This window comes from Oncorhynchus masou, chromosome 28 (assembly GCF_036934945.1).
Source record: "Oncorhynchus masou masou isolate Uvic2021 chromosome 28, UVic_Omas_1.1, whole genome shotgun sequence".
In the NCBI taxonomy this organism is placed as follows: Eukaryota; Metazoa; Chordata; class Actinopteri; order Salmoniformes; family Salmonidae; genus Oncorhynchus; species Oncorhynchus masou.
Window position 1 is genome coordinate 18,284,352 of NC_088239.1, and position 17,158 is coordinate 18,301,509.

Sequence of the window (17,158 nt, forward strand, 5' to 3'; positions counted from 1 at the left end):
GTGTTTGAGGATAGAAAACGGCATGTACTGCAGTAGCCAATGTTCCACTGCTAAAAAGATACACGACATCACACATTTTGGTGAATTAAACTATGAGACACAAACTGCGAAATACAACGTTATCAGAAGCCTGCACAGTGTTATGCAGATGGTCAGTGGTTGGTTATAAAGATAAAATACTTAATTGACATTTCTGATTAAAGGGAATTACTGTAAGGCTTTTAAGAGTACAGATTAACTGATTACTTTCAAATCCCTTCTTTCTTTACCAATGGTCGAAAAGCAGAAATGACTAATTCAGTTTAACTGGCAAAATTAAAAGATTTAAATAGCACATAAATGATTAATTCAGCCAGAACAAAGATGTGCAAAGAATATGTGCATCACAACGATGATGAGTAGTGCAAAAGCTTAGAAAAAGTGCAAAAAATAAAAGTATTTTTAAGTCCAGGCCAATATTCCCAATGACACCATAGCAGCAAGTCCAAAGTCAAGGAGGACAAAAACATGAGATCCTCTTTTCAGACATTCTTTCCACAGAGACACTGTCCTTCCTTTGACACGACCAGTGCAATTTTCAATTTCCTCCAGTTAGAGTTGAGGGGCGAGGTGACCTTTGGGTGACCTTAGGCCTCACCCAGTAGACTAGTCTCGTTCTGCTCCTCATGGATGGGAAGCTAGGAGTGGAAAGCTCAGGAGCTTTTGACTACTGATCCTGTAGGTCTAATATAATGCCCTGAACCCCAGCACCGTTCTGGGACGTACCAGCATCACCCTCCTCCTCTGCTGTCTCACTCTCTGGATCCTCCACCTTCTCTACGGGAGGAGAGATCACGTCATAGAGAAACGTGAAGAAGCCGTGAAACCAATCTGAGCCCTCCTCTGCTAAAATACCGAAGATTTCCTCAAGGGAATCTGCGTTTTCATTAGTAATTTCACCGCCCTCTTTGGTCAAGCCTGACGAGAGAGAGGAGGAAAACAAGGGGGAAGAGAAGAGAAGAGAGAGGATAGAGGATGGAGAGAGGGAAGGGAAGAGAAATGAAGAGCGTGGATGGTAATGCAGGAAAGAGAGAGGCGTATAAGAAGAGCGACAAGAAAATACCCCCTTTAACAGTTGAGAGTGTAGCTGTCTGAAAGTGTAGAACTTTGAAATGTCGCTGTCAGCTATGGACAGAGGTACTGAAACCAATCCTGCTCAGTGTTTTTAGTCAGGGACAGTCATTAGTCCTTGTCTTTGATTGGTTAAGTCTTTATTAGTCCCTTTATTAGGCCACACAGGACAAGAGCTATTAGACTAGGCATTATGTGAACTGGAAAGTGTCCGTGATGAGCCAGTATTGTATATACAGTACCTTCAGAAAGTATTCAGACCCCTTGACTTTTTCCACACTTTGTTACGTTATAGCCTTATTCTAAAATTGATAAAATACAAATAAATCCTCAGCAATCTACATACAATACCCCATAATGACAAAGTGAAAACAGGTTTTAGATTTTTTTGCTACATTTATAAAAATGTACATAACTATACAGACCCCTTGCTATGAGACTTGAAATTGAGCTCAGGTGAATCCTGTTTCCATTGGTCATCCTTGAGATGATTCTACAACTTGATTGGAGTCCACCTGAGGTAAATTCAATTGATTTGACATGATTTGTAAAGGCACACACCTGTCTATATAAGGTCCCCCAGTTGACAGCGCATGTCAGAGCAAAAGCCAAGCCATGAGGTCAAAGGAATGGTTTGTAGAGCTCCGAGACAGGATTATATCGAGTCACAGATCTGGGGAAGGGTACCAAAACATTTCTGCAGCATTGAAGGTCCCCAAGAACACAGTGGCCTCCATCATTCCTAAATGGAAGAAGTTTGGAACCACCAAGACTCTTCCTAGAGTTGGTTATCTAGCCAAACTGAACAACCGGAGGAGAGGGGTCTTGTTCAGGGAGGTGACCAAGAAACCGATGGTTACTCTAACAGAGCTCTGGAGTTCCTCTGTGGAGATGGGAGAACCTTCCAGAAGGACAACCATCTCTGCAGCACTCCACCAATCATGCCTTTATGGAAGAGTGAACAGACAGAAGCCACTCCTCAGTAAAAGGCACATGACAGCCCGCTTGGAGTTTGCCAAAAGGCACCTAAAGACTCTCAGATCATGAGAAACAAGATAATCTGGACTGATGAAACCAAGATTGAACTCTTTGGCCTGAATGCCAAGCGTCACGTCTGGAGGAAACCTGGCACCTTCCCTACAGTGAAACATGGTGGTGGCAGCATCATGCTGTGGGGATGTTTTTCAGCGGCAGGGACTGGGAGACTAGTCAGGATCGAGGCAAAGATCGAAGGAGCAAAGTACAGAGAGATCCTTGATGAAAACGTGCTCCAGAGCGCTCAGGACCTCAGACTGGGTCAAAGGTTCACCTTCCAACAGGACCCTAAAAAAACTGTTTTTGCTTTGTCATTATGGGGTATTGTATGTAGATTGTTCCCCCCCCCATTTTTTAATAAGTCTGTAACCTAACAAAATGTAGAAAAAGGGGTCTGAATACTTTCCGAAGGCACTGTACATGCGGCTGGTGGCCAATATTACAATCATGAGCAATATGGTTACGTTGGTTTTCAGCTATATCTCACTGCAGAAACATAGTGTTGTTGCAACTGTTGTGGGAGTTAAATAACTCTGTGAAGAGGCTACCGGAGGACTTCGAGCTGCACACTAAACAAAAGATTTACTTCTGAACAACTGTGTCCAGGAGTATTTTCATGGAACTATTTTTTTGATGTGAAGATTCATTCACAGCATCAACAAAAATTTCTGGTTTTAAAGTGACACACTTGAGTTTATCCCATCTAAGTAAACTCTAAGTAAGCTGTTTAGTTGATTGCACTGGTACTCAAACTAAAGAAACCAAGTCATTCATGCACAAGCAACATTTACTGTAGAGGTCACAAGAAGGTCATCATTAAAAATGCACTTGCCAAGTAGTACTTTGGCGTCCTCCACATCGAAGTCACCGTCGCCATCTGCGTCATACGCTGAAAGTTTACCTGCGAAAATGTCATAGATAGGGTCATGCCATAAAAAACATTCAGAGTACAGTCCTTTCCACAAATATGCCTATCCATGAAAATCTTTGCTGGACATTAACTTCCTCTGTAATTAGAAACAGTTAACAGATCATTTGCTTTCTTTAATGTGATCCTCTGGGTTTTAGTGATACATCACTACTTGCCAATGAAGTCATACTATGGTGCTCAAAGTGGAACTGTATCATATTTACAGCCTGCACCTCAGCTCTGAATTCTTCTTACATTTCTGAGGGGGACATGGTGGGGGGGTCGTGGTCAAGGTGATCCTGCTGAACTGCAGCAGTATAGACATACGGTAGACAAAGCAGCAGCCACTCGACTCTGACTGCACTCTGCAGACATAGCTGTGCCACACACAGACTGACTTCCTGTAGTTACACACACGGCCTGAGTGAGGTCACACTGACCAGTGACTACACACACACACCGATTTATTCAGTACGGAGAGCTGATCCTTTAAATAATCAGGGAGTTCACAATCACAGTAAAACTAAAACTGTTTGGGAAATTAAGTGAATTTTCTGGTCAAAAGGTTGGGAGGGGAGGGATAAGAAAATGAAGCTATAAGTAAGCCTAAGTAAGTACGCCTTGTCTGAGCTGAAGTGACCCATAGGCTCATGTTTATGTAGCGTGAGGCAGCATGATCTACACGCACGCTCCCTGGATAGAACACTAGTCTGTCGCAGGGCCTTAATGAAATGGAGCTATACTTTCAATTCAAAGAATGCTGAGATATGAGAATGAAGAACTTTCAGTAGGAGTCAAAGGAGGATTTACAGTATGGTGCACGCAGCATCGGCAAGCCAAGACAAATACGTTGTTACTGCACATTGTTAAATCATTACTTCGAGGCATATTATAATGTAAACTATTCAGAATTAATAACAGATATGTTTTGTGAAGTATGACAGATGGGTTTGTGTTGTTTGGTGTTGCATGCAAGAAAAGACCATAAATACCTTGTAAAACCTCTGAAAAGTTCAAAGGGAATTCCTTTGCTCTCGCTGCATGCAAGATTAAGACACACAGGCACATTATGTTTTTAGGGGTCCCATCCAGATCAAAGGTTAATTAAACAGTGTCAGTATTGTGCCAACTTCACGCTACACATTAAATTGGTTATTCAATTATAATTGTTTGCAAAACCTCTTACTAATATCAGTACTAATGAATCTTTCCCCTTAATTATCTTATTGAAAAGTTAAAACAGTATGTTATGGCTTCCTGTCTGATATGTGTTCCTGTCAAGACCACATGCAACATTTCGGTTCCTGTATGAGTCAGAGAAGGCATGAAGTGCTGTTCCTACGTGTCTAGAGTAAGCTATGAGGACAGAACATCATCTAGACCAGTGTTTACCAACTCCAGTCCCCCCAACTGCACACGTATCTGTTGTAACCCCAGACAAACTCACCTGATTCAACTCACCCAGGGCTTGATGATTAGTTGACAAGTTGAATCAGGTGAGTTTGTCCAGAACTACAACAGAAACATGTGCTGTTGGGGGTACTGGTGGACTGGAGTTGGGAAATACTGGAGTAGGGGGCTATACTCAATTTAGGCTTAACATGTACTGTAGCATATTAACACCCAATGCCCTATATTCTACATGGTAGAAAACCATTACCTGCTCTACACAATATATATCAATACAAACATTTAGTAACGTTGTGCATTCTTATCTTCAGAGATAAAGCAAGAAAATAGTTATATCAGATAAAGGTTACAGCCTGCCGATACTGAGGTTATTTGTTAAAACAGTAACCTAATAAAATAATAATAGCATTGGAATTACACTGTGGTTTCTTTGGGATTCATTGACATAAGCGTCACTCCCGTTTGGTACCAGGTAGTTACCAATTGTGTTGAATTCTATGAGGTAAGTATTGTTACAGCATAGTGTAAATACCAGGTACCAGCTTAAACCGGGCTGTAAAATAAAGCATTACTGTTTATCATAGGAATGAGGGGAGGTCAGCTGACTCACCAATGACGTTGTCGTAGTCCACCAGATCTAACCACACCACGGCCACGGAGCTCCACACCCCCAACAGAGCCAGAACCATGAACCAGGTGAAGATCTTAGTGCCGCTAAAACCAGTAGCAGCACCTCCACCCCCACTAGCAACACCCCCACTAGCAACACCCCCACCCCCACTAGCAGTAGCAGCCTCCGCTTTCACACCATTCTTATTCACCATTGCTGCAGGCTTCACCTCTGGAAAAGAAAGAACACAATGAGCATATGTCAATTATTCTGACTGGGGCGTAGGGTACTGGACAGATCGCAGTCATTTTGGAAGATGTACTTGCTACGACTGTGTTATGTTGTTTTCTCGCCTAGACATCTTCAGGTGAACGCACTAGTGTAAGTCACTCTGGATAAGGGCATCTGCTAAATGTCTAAAATGTCAATATAATTTTGACTGGTCTTTCAGTCATTGTGATTGACAGGACGGAAAGAAACGGGAGCCATTCTTAGCCCAGTGGCCTTCCACAGAAGCTGAGTTAGTAGTTAGTGTGCGAGCAGATCTGAGTAGAGGACGAGTGAGGGGGATGCTGCAGTCCGGTTAGAAAATAACCCTGTCTGGATCAAATGACTGAATGACACAGGCAGGCAGAAGACATAAAGGCCCCAGCCCCTGACTAGTCCGACAGGCTCAACTCAAGGTTGCCCATAATAGCACCAGGCAAGGCAAGCTTTAATATGACAGGTTGCCCATAATAGCACCAGGCAAGGCAAGCTTTAATATGACAGGTTGCCCATAATAGCACCAGGCAAGGCAAGCTTTAATATGACAGGTTGCCCATAATAGCACCAGGCAAGGCAAGCTTTAATATGACAGGTTGCCCATAATAGCACCAGGCAAGGCAAGCTTTAATATGACAGGTTGCCCATAATAGCACCAGGCAAGGCAAGCTTTAATATGACAGGATGCCCATAATAGCACCAGGCAAGGCAAGCTTTAATATGACAGGTTGCCCATAATAGCACCAGGCAAGGCAAGCTTTAATATGACAGGTTGCCCATAATAGCACCAGGCAAGGCAAGCTTTAATATGACAGGTTGCCCATAATAGCACCAGGCAAGGCAAGCTTTAATATGACAGGTTGCCCATAATAGCACCAGGCAAGGCGAGCTTTAATATGACAGGTTGCCCATAATAGCACCAGGCAAGGCAAGCTTTAATATGACAGGTTGCCCATAATAGCACCAGGCAAGGCAAGCTTTAATATGACAGGTTGCCCATAATAGCACCAGGCAAGGCAAGCTTTAATATGACAGGTTGCCCATAATAGCACCAGGCAAGGCAAGCTTTAATATGACAGGTTGCCCATAATAGCACCAGGCAAGGCAAGCTTTAATATGACAGGTTGCCCATAATAGCACCAGGCAAGGCAAGCTTTAATATGACAGGTTGCCCATAATAGCACCAGGCAAGGCAAGCTTTAATATGACAGGTTGCCCATAATAGCACCAGGCAAGGCAAGCTTTAATATGACAGGTTGCCCATAATAGCACCAGGCAAGGCAAGCTTTAATATGACAGGTTGCCCATAATAGCACCAGGCAAGGCAAGCTTTAATATGACAGGTTGCCCAAAAGTTGTTGCTGTGCCTTTGAAATGCAAGATGTCCCCGTATGAAACGTGATACTGGTTAACTAACCTATATGAGAAACAAGGTGTATGAAACACCAAGATAGATCTGGTTCTCCCTGGTCTGGACCCCCGCCTTACCTAGACATGTTTAAAGTGAGACCTAGGAGGGGTATTCCACCTCGAATAGTAGAGGGGTAGTCTCAAGTTGGCATACTTCCTAGTGAAATAGGCTATTCACACGAGGAACCTCCATAGGCTCGCAGAGAGTTGATGTCTGATGGTATAACTCGACATCATAGGCTCTTGTTCTGGATGTGTAAAGAAAGAAATGTCATACTCTCCACTATAAAATAACTGGCTGATTGCCTAAAGGTCATGCTGGATCCTCGAAAGGTTATAGATTTCTCTCTTGGGTTCTTCAATGAAAAAGTGTATGAAACAGAGATGTAAGATATGACTGCATCGTTCCACAGACCCGAAACTGATCCAAATGTAGCACACATCGGTCAGAAAGTTCTACCTTCCGAAAATATCTCATCTTATGTGACAACTTATGTATCCTCTCCTTCAGTCTGGAGCCAAGCATGTAACTGTGTGGACAGTCATTGATCTACAAGTCATTTTGCATTACATTTGACATTTTAGGCATGTCACAGACGCTCTTATCTAGAGCGACTTGCAGTAGTGAGTGCATACAATTTCACAGTGGTGGAAAAAGTACTCAATTGTCATACTTGAGTAGAAGTAAAGATACCTTAATAGAAAATTACTCAAGTGAAAGTCACCCAGTAAAATACTACTTAAGTATCAAAAGTAAATGGAATTGCTAAAATGTACTTAAGATCAAAAGTTAAAGTATAAATAATTTAATTTCCTAATATTAAGCAAACCAGACGGCACAATTTATTTACGGATAGCCAGGTGAACACCAACACTCAGATATAATTTACAAACAAAGTATTTGTGTTTAGTGAGTCCACCAGATCAGAGGCAGTAGGGATAACCAGAGATGTTCTCTTGATAAGTGTGAGAATTGGACCATTTTCCTGTCAAAATGTTACGAGTATTTTTGGGTGTCACGGAAAACGTATGGACCATGTACACCATTTTCTTTAGGAATGTAGGGAAGTAAAAGTTGAAGTACATTTTAACAGTAAAGTACAGATACCAAAAAAAAGTAGAACTTGAAAGTATTTTTACACCACTGCATTTTCATTTCTACTAGTCCCCCATGGGAGTTGAACCCACAACCCTGGCATTGCAAGTGCCATGTTCTACCAATTGAGCCACACGGGACCATGCCAAACAACCCTAAGGAATATCAGTAGCCTAGTCAAACTACGCACTGTGCCCACACTGTGCACATCTTCGCGCACTGACCAACACTAGGTAGGCAGCTTGTTCCTGATCTTGCACATCTGCCTGGTACCTTCAGCATTAACATTCTAAAATGTTTGCACAATATTAGGCTTTATTAGTTAAGTGACAACCTATGTAAATTTGCCAGGTTATTGTTATTTATTCGCTGTTGAAAATGGGGTTTACTGTCATAAAAGTAAGCTACCGGGGACAACTCTCATCTGGCTATACCTGCTGATCGGGGCTCACAACAGATTTTATTTTGATTGTTCAGGTTCACCATCAGCAATAGTTTGGGTAGTTTTGCTTTAAACAATGAGTATATATGTTATTTTTAAATATACAGGATAAAGTTGATAATTTCATAACGAGGAATCACTTTTGTGAGGCTCACATTCATAGTCAAAGTGGGAGGAGAAAATAAGCTCACTAAAAAATTCCCAATGGTCAAAACAATTTAATTTTGAGATGGGGTGAAATCACAAATGGTGCTATATATTTAATGCCTGTCATAGCTAATCTGAAAGCGATCAATATTGATACCAACTCTGATAGTGGTAGTGGAGTGGTTGATGCCTAGTCTCCTTTATGGCTCAGATCTGGTACCTACATAGTATACACCATAGACACACACAACAGCTCAGACAGATCCAGCTCAGACAGATCTAGCTCAGAGAGGCCCAGCTCATGAGCTCCATCAGTAGCAGATTCATTTTGAATGGAAAATGTCTGTTTATGCAACAAACATTAGTTTGTGCATCATATCGCGTCAAACCGAATCAATTCGTTCCCTAATCAAACCGAATAGCACCGAATCGTTTCAAATTAAAACATATCTTTCCTGTATCGTATCGGAGGCCAAGTATTAAATCGTATGATGCACTACTTCGTATTGCCATTTCTGGGAGTGTGATATTCACACACCAAAATAGGCCCATCTCAAACTGGATAAATCAATTAGGTTAACTATATCTAAAATTAGCTTTAGACAGCTTTCAAAAAAATTGCTCATATGGAAGACAGACTGTACACAAGCACAAGCCCTGTAGGATAAGGTGAAACCAACGAGAGGCGTTGCAATGGCTCACAAGAACCAGCTAGGCTTACAATCACAATGTGCCCTTGAGCAAGGCACCTAACCCTACTTGCTCCTGTAAGTCACTCTGGATAAGAGTCTGCTAAATGACTAAAATATTCATTTAAATGTTGGGACATGGAAACAGTGATTTGTTTCCACAATATAAATATGGGCAGTATTCATTCTCTAAATTGATAAGATAAAACCAGGAATAGAGAGAGTGATGGTGACAACATAACAGGGGCTAGGGAGAGCTGGAGCGAGGAAGATTGAGAGTGTGAACAGGTTTGGAACGAACACACAGCTACCATACTGTAACTGTAAAAGTTCTAAAGCATTGCTGGAATAGAGGTAACACTCTATAGTTATAAGCAATATACAAACATACAATAGCCTAAGTCACAAACAACTACCTAGCCTACGTTTGTAACAGTACCCATGCCTTGACAAGTCACCATGTTCTATATTCTTTAGTCTTTTTAACCTTTAGGATTTTTACAAGTAGTTTGAGTTTTTAAATAGCTACCCATTTAGAATAGGTTGCTGGCCAAGGTTGCTCTGTCTACTACCATTTGTAAAAGCCCTACGTTACTGCCGACACTATCACACACTACTCCGTTACCCAAAATGACAACTCAATCCTCACACTGTCGGTTACCATTCCACATTTCTGAATGAAGCAGTTAAGCAGAACCATTAGCCTATCATTTACAAATTCCCATGACCCTACCTGGGATTTCTTCAGCCAATATGGCTTCTTCACAGATAGGTTTCTCCAACACAGTTTCCTCCATCAGGTCAGATGAAGTGGGATCCACGATGAGAGAACTCCTCGATTTTTCCTAGTTTCTGACAAATCCCCCCTGCCTGTATCAGTTGTAGAAGTCAGCTGGAACTTGATAAGGCCAAACTGGTCCGGGGAACTATTTTTAGAGCTGTCAAACAAATATGGGGAGGGCATGCCGAGTGTGAGTGTGAGTGTGTGTGTCACTACTCTGCCATAGCCAAATAGGACGGAGGGGGGACTGTGCAGAACGAATTGCGCACAAAGACAGTGGAGCAGAATTGGCAATTGTCCAAACACAGACAACGTAACAACATGAGAGTTGCCTCTTGAAATGTCTGCATGCTTAAGTATCTTTAGAGAGAATCTGCTGCAGAGGTTGAACTTAAACTTCTCTTGAATTTGAGCTTGTCATTACACTTCAGCAGGTATTCCCAAACTGGGGTATGCGTACCAATGCCGTCGGGGTACGCCAAAGAAAAATTTGATTCACATTTTCAAACAGTCCATTTATATTTTCCAACAAGGCTATACATTTGGGTGAGTCCCCCCCCCCCCTGAGTAGCTTCGTTTCACTGCCAAAATTAAAATGAAACCATCTAGTGTTCAGTGAAATAACAATGTCAAATACCGGTAGCCTAGTCAAATAATTAACATACAATCACATTTACCGTTACGCTCTCGCGGGAATTCCACTAACGGTCCATATGTGGCCAAACGTAACTGCTGCTCATGTTGGTATCTGTACTGATGGCGCAAAAGCCATGACAGGGAGACAGAGCGGAGTGGTAACGCGCATGCAAGCAGTTGCTCCTGCAGCCTCCACCGAGAGGCTCTTGGTGCCAAGGGAATGCCTGACAGCTTGAAAGACGTTTTCACTACAGTGAAAATGGTTTACTTTGTTAAAGCAAGGCCTCCGAAATCTCATGTATTTTCTGCACTATGCAATGATATGGACAGCGACCATGTAACGCTTGTGCAACAAACAGAAGTGTGCTGGTTATCAAGCGAAAAAGTACTGACACGTTTTTTTAAATTGAGAGACGAGCTTAAAGTTCTCTTTACTGACCATCATTTTCACTTGTCTGACAGCTTGCATGATGACGAGTTTCTCACACGACTGGCCTATTTGGGTGATGTTTTTTCTTGCCTGAATGATCTGAATCTAGGGACAAAATGCGGGACAAAATGCGGGACAAAATTCAGGCTATGATTAAGAAGTTGGATCTCTTCTCTGTCTGCATTAACAAGGACAACACACAGGTCTTTTCATCATTGTATGTTTTTTTGTGTGCAAATGAACTCAAGCTTACGGACAATGTCAAATGTGATATAGCGAAGCACCTGAGTGAGTTGGGTGCGCAATTCTGCAGGTACTTGTCCGAAATGGATGACACAAACAACTGGATTCATTATCCCTTCCAGTCCACTTACCGATATCTGAACAAGAGAGCCTCATCGAAAATGCAACAAGCGGTTCTGTGAAAATGTAATTTAATCAGAAGCCACAGACAGATTTCTGGATTGGGCTGCGCTCAGATTATCCTGCCTTGGCAATTCGTGCTGTTAAGACACTGATGGCCTTTGCAACCACGTACCTATATGAGAGTGGATTCTCGGCCCTCACTAGCATGAAAACTAAATACAGGCACAGACTGCGTGTGGAAAATGATTTAAGACTGAGACTCTCTCCAATACAACCCAACATTGCAGAGTTATGTGCATCCTTTCAAGCACACGTGGTGAGTTATTCACCATTTTCAATGAACAAATAAGGTTTTATATGTAAAATGGTTAAATAAAGAGCAAAATTATTGATTATTATTATATTATTATTTGTGCCCTGGTCCTATAAAAGCTCTTTATCACTTCCCACGAACTGGGTTGTGAAAAAACTCACTCATTCTTTTGTTTAATAAATGTATAGTGTGTGTGTGGCAGGCTTACAATGATAGCAAAAAAACAACATTTGAGAGTGCGTTGACCTTGGTGCTAGAGGGGGTACGCAGCTGGACTATAAAACGTTTGGGAACCACTGCACTACAGTATTTGGAGCTTGCTGTAAAAAAAAAGTTGCTTAAATGTGTGAACAAGCAGCTCATGAACAGGCAGACACCCCCCTTTAACTTTACACTACACTACTGTAATAATAGAGTAATAATGTTTTGTATCATGTATTGTTTTATGATGTAGGCTGTTACCTTTTGTTGTAATGTCATTGTTTTAATCCTGTTTGGAACCCTTGGCATCAGCTAACGGAGATACTACAATTTTCTCACGAGATGGGTGGAAAAATGCATTACAAACTTCCAACAATTTAACCTAGTCTAACAATTTTGATACCATACCTTAAAGGAGGACGCTGTACTGTACATAGCACTCTCTCGTATGCTTCCAACAATCGGGCACGCAATATGCTAGTTACCACGATACAGAAGCCATCACAGTCATCATTACATTTTAAATGGTGGTGGACAACTCTAGTATTTTTGGAGTCAACTCCGAATCCTGCTATCAGTATCATTGGAATCGACTCTCTATCTAACATTAGCTAGAGCTGCAATGCCAAGTGTGTGCATGCACACTAATGAACTGGGTGATTGATTAGCAATGCATAGAGCAGTCTGAAAATCTCCACTAACAAAAATATTCAATATTTTACGTCAGGAGCCTATTAATGACCATTTTAATTTTTGGAGTCGACTCCGACTCCCCACCACTATTATTACAGACCATTATGACAACACCTGACATGTAAGGCTATCCGCTAATCTTAGTTTGTGTTTAACATAATATCCTCTATAATAGGTGAGTGCATCATGTTAGTAGGTACATAAAAGGTGGCCAAAGGTTTCTTGGGTTTGGGCTACAAGCAACCATGAAAACGAGGAACTGTCAAGCATGCACAAGCCTTCAAAATATGTCTAGAGGTGGTTGATGTTGCCTTGGCTACAACCACTGGCACCAACCGCTATCACCCTAGTGTAGACTGAGTGTCTCTTTTGCAATACCAGCACAAACAACCCACTGCGTTCACAGCAAGACAAACAGGGCCAAGCATTAGTAGGCTATGCCTTTCTATCAGATATTACAATCACAGTACATGCTTACTTTTATGATACTTCTGATAAGCCAAGCAAGTCCGTGCAACTGTAACTGCTATCAACCACTCAAAACACAGGGCACTTTCCACTTGTTTAGACTCAGTGCTTACAATGACACTCTCCAATGATATTTTATGAGGAGTAGACTATTACTCATGTGTTAAACATGTTAGGTAACGCTTTAATGATCCCGGCTGCTTTAATCACACAAAACCCAGCGCAAAGTTACACAGGCTTTTTTTTTTTTACCAGATCTGCGTGTCCGGGGATGGTCTGGATGAATTACATGGTGTCCACTGAAGGGAATCATTTTACAACTATGAGAGAAATTCCCCCGTATTGCCATACACGTCAACATTATTCATCACAATTTGAGAATAGAGAAACAAAAAGCCTAAACCAACCATCGAAGGCAAGAACATTATCAAAGTCTTTGCCTCCTGCTCGTGCAGTTACATAACTGGCAAATACATACTGAACTGGTTGCAACCTAAAATACTGAGACCAGGTTGTTTAACTAGTTATACTTGCATATTAGACTATAATATAGTTTACTAGATGTGCTGTTAGCTAGTTAGCATAGGGATTAGGGAAGGGTACCGACCTTTTTTGGATTGGTTTCTGGAATTCTTCCTCGGAGCCATCGTAAATGCACGGATGCTTACAGTTCAAAGGGTTAGAAATGCTCAAATACTTAGCCTGTACGCCTTCTTGTTCTCTAAATACAATTATGATACCTCCTTATTGGGGGAAGCTCCTACTGCTGACTATCACAACACAAGTAACGTCCTCATGGATACTGACAAGCTAAAATGTACTAATGAGTGATCACAAATTCGACAGGGAACGAGGTCATGGGCGGATGATTTTTTGCTGTAGTTCTACAGCGTGGACCACTACCGTTGGGAGCGCCTAGAGAATCCGCCTTGAAGGTTTTGATACATTGCCTGGCTACACGACTCCTTGCTCCAGACAAACGCTACGCCACGCCCACGGACGTACATTTTCTTCTACGTAGCGAACTATAGTGCAGCGGAATAATTTAGGGTAAATTGTCAGGCTATTTGATAACAGCAAAAACGTGGCAAAAAAAGGGAACGTGTCCTCTCTATCGCGAGATTTTAACAATCAACCGTGTAGGTGGCTGCTGGCTGGAAACTAGAGGGCTCCTATCCCCCCTCATCACCATTATATGTGTCTTTCCTTTCAGATAGAGGCGGTCGGGGGGGTGGAGGGGGTCTTCTCCATGTCGTGTGCTGGGAGATTCCTGCAGTATCTGCTGGGGGTCAGATTTTATGGGATTATTGCAGTTTCCTGGAGAGATTAATCTGGAGAGAGAGAAATACTGTACATAGCCATAATATGACATTTGACACTCACAAGAACTACAGTGCATTCAAAAAGTATTCAGACCAATTGAATTTTCCACATTTTGTTACATTACTGCCTTATTCTAAAATGTATTAAATAAATAAAAATCCTCATCAATATATACACAATACTCTATAACGACAAAGCGAAAACAGGTTTTTTAGATTTTTTAGCAAATGTAAAAAAAAATATATATATACCTTATTTACATAAGTATTTTTACCCTTTGCTATGAGATTTGACATTGAGCTCAGGTTCATCCTGTTTCCAGTGATCATCCTTGAGATGTTTCTACAACTTGATTGGAGTCAACCTGTGGTAAATTTAATTGATTGGACATGATTTGGAAAGTTGACAGTGCATGTCAGAGCAAAAACAAAGCCATGAGGTTGAAGGAATTGTCCGTAGAGCTCTGAGACAAGATTGTGTCATGGTACAAATCTGAGCAAGGGTACCAAAAAAATGTCTGCAACATTGAAGGTCACCAAAAACACAATGGCCTCCATCGTTCTTGAATGGAAGAAGTTTGGAAACACCAAGACTCTACCTAGAGCTGGACGCCGGCCAAACTGAGCAATCGGGGGAGAAGGGCATTAGTCAGGGTGATGACCATGAGTTCCTCTGAGGAGATGGGAGAACCTTCCAGAAGGACAACCATCTCTGCAGCACTCCACCAATCAGGCCTTTATGGTAGAGTGGTCAGACAGAGGCCTTTTGCTCAGTTGTGCACCAGGGCCTCCCACGCCTCTTTCTATTCTGGTTCTGGTTTTGCGCCTTCAGTTTCTTGGCAATTTCTCACATGGAATAGCCTTCATTTATTAGAACAAGAACAGACCGACAAGTTTCAGAAGAAAGTGCTTTGTCTCTGGCCATTTTCAGCCTGTAATCGAACCCTCAAATGCTGATGCTCCAGATACTCAACTAGTCTAAAGAAGGCCAATTTTATTGCTTCTTTAATCAGAACAACAGTTTTCAGCTTTGCTAACATAATTGCAAAAAGGTTTTCTAATGATCAATTAGCCTTGTAAAATTATAAACTTGGATTAGCTAACACAACATGCCATTGCAACACAGGAATGATGGTTGCTGATAATGGGCCTCTGTACTCCTATGTAGATATTCCACACAAAAATCTGCCATTTCCAGCTACAATAGTTATTTACAAAATTAACAATGTCTACACTGTATTTCTGATCAATTGGATGTTATTTTAATGGACAAAAAAATGTGTTTTTCTTTCAAAAACAAGGATATTTCTAAGTGACCCCAAACTTTTGAACGGTAGTGTATGTCGCACGTCACTACTTCACAGGAGCAGCATTTGAACGTAAACATGTATTTTTTTTATCATGTGCCTTAATAACAAACATGTATTCCATCGATAAATACGAATACAATTGTTTAATTACGAGCCTAGTTGGTTTGGCCATGGAACCGGAGACAAACAAGATGTAGCGACAAACAAAGCAGAGTTAAATGGTTCCAGTCTCCCGTGAAGCGTTCATCCATGTTTAGGGGTAAGAGTCTAGCTACACTTTCCGAAAATAAGTTTCTAATTTTGTCATAGTCATTTTTATTGCAAGTTATTGCATACCGACAGCTTGCTGGCTCGCTAGCTAATGTTACATGTATGAACTGTGTAGTAATATTATTCTAATCAGAAATCCATGTGCATTGTTAGTTATAGCCTAATGTTAGTTAGTTAACGTTGAGCCTAGTTTGTTAGCTTTAGCTACTTGCCGATTCATACTACAGCTATGACAATGTTTGTATTGGTAGTAGCATGAGTTAGGGTTATGCCGGTTCATTGTGTAGCTAGCTAACTCACCCCATTCCGTACAAATGTGCGCAACCGCAACATTCAAACGAGGCTACAAAGAAAACTAATGATCAACATGGTAATGGCTCTATAGTATTGGAGAAAAGTTGAAAAAACTGACCCCCATTACATCGTGACGTGTCATGTCGTAACGTACAGCACGCATAAAGCAACTGTTTCTGTCTTACAATCTCTCTCCACCAGGTGTAGCACTTCTCTCTTCCTTTAAAAACAAGAAATGGACAGAGACGGGGGTAAGGGGGGATACCTCGTCATTTTTTGCGTCATCGTTGCATGGCGATCATCATTCTCAAAGCCGCTGTTTACTTCTAAGATCACATTAGCACCGCCCTAAAACCCGATTCAAATTCAACACAAACCTTCAAATAGGTATGTAATGACACATTATATAAACTCTTTATAGTGTTTTATTTACATTTTAGAGGCGACAAGGTGATAAATTGGACAGATCGAGTGAAAAAAAGCAATTTTCCCACAACATCTCTCCATCTCACTACCACGGGGCTCATTGCCTGCTTGAATTATGCTGAAACGGGCAGCGTTTAGGTCATGTAATTGATTCTGTTGGAAAGGGGAGAAATTGTGCTTTACAATGGTATTGACATTATAGTTGATCTGGAAGTATTACGTTTTTGGGGCAATTGTACGGACCAAGGCAATGTACGAGTTTACGTTAGCTACTTAGCTAGCTACATATCTAAACAAAAGACTCTACTTTGGCAGGATTATTACATGACCCATGAAATTAGCAGGTGTGTCTGGGGGTGATTACAGCCATCAATTGTATTTCATGAACATGTCTAAACAATAGTGACCCATCCACGTAGCTAGCGTGCGTGACGGATGGCTAGAGCATTTCCTTCACATGACCCATCAAAGTCTGTCGGGTAAGCGTCATCTAATAAAGATATAAAATTCTAAAATATTTTTATC

General features: G+C 41.4%; 1 protein-coding gene across 3 annotated transcripts in view; it reads right to left on the reverse strand.

Moving 5' to 3' along the window:
* Positions 1 to 14,105, reverse strand: part of LOC135517292 (aspartyl/asparaginyl beta-hydroxylase-like) — a 43,865-nt gene extending 29,760 nt beyond the window's left edge. The window contains exons 1-4 of one of the 3 annotated variants that reach the window (XM_064941457.1): positions 9,857 to 10,076; positions 5,076 to 5,306; positions 4,048 to 4,092; positions 2,978 to 3,046 (exon numbers count right to left, since the gene is read on the reverse strand). In XM_064941457.1, the coding sequence (XP_064797529.1) occupies positions 2,978 to 3,046; positions 4,048 to 4,092; positions 5,076 to 5,306; positions 9,857 to 9,920 (409 nt within the window). In that variant the 5' untranslated portion in view covers positions 9,921 to 10,076. Of the gene's footprint in view, positions 1 to 2,977; positions 3,047 to 4,047; positions 4,093 to 5,075; positions 5,307 to 9,856; positions 10,077 to 13,618 lie in introns of those variants that run through there. The other 2 variants (XM_064941458.1, XM_064941459.1) reach the window with 2 other exon arrangements.
* Between the last annotated feature and the right edge of the window lie 3,053 nt (positions 14,106 to 17,158).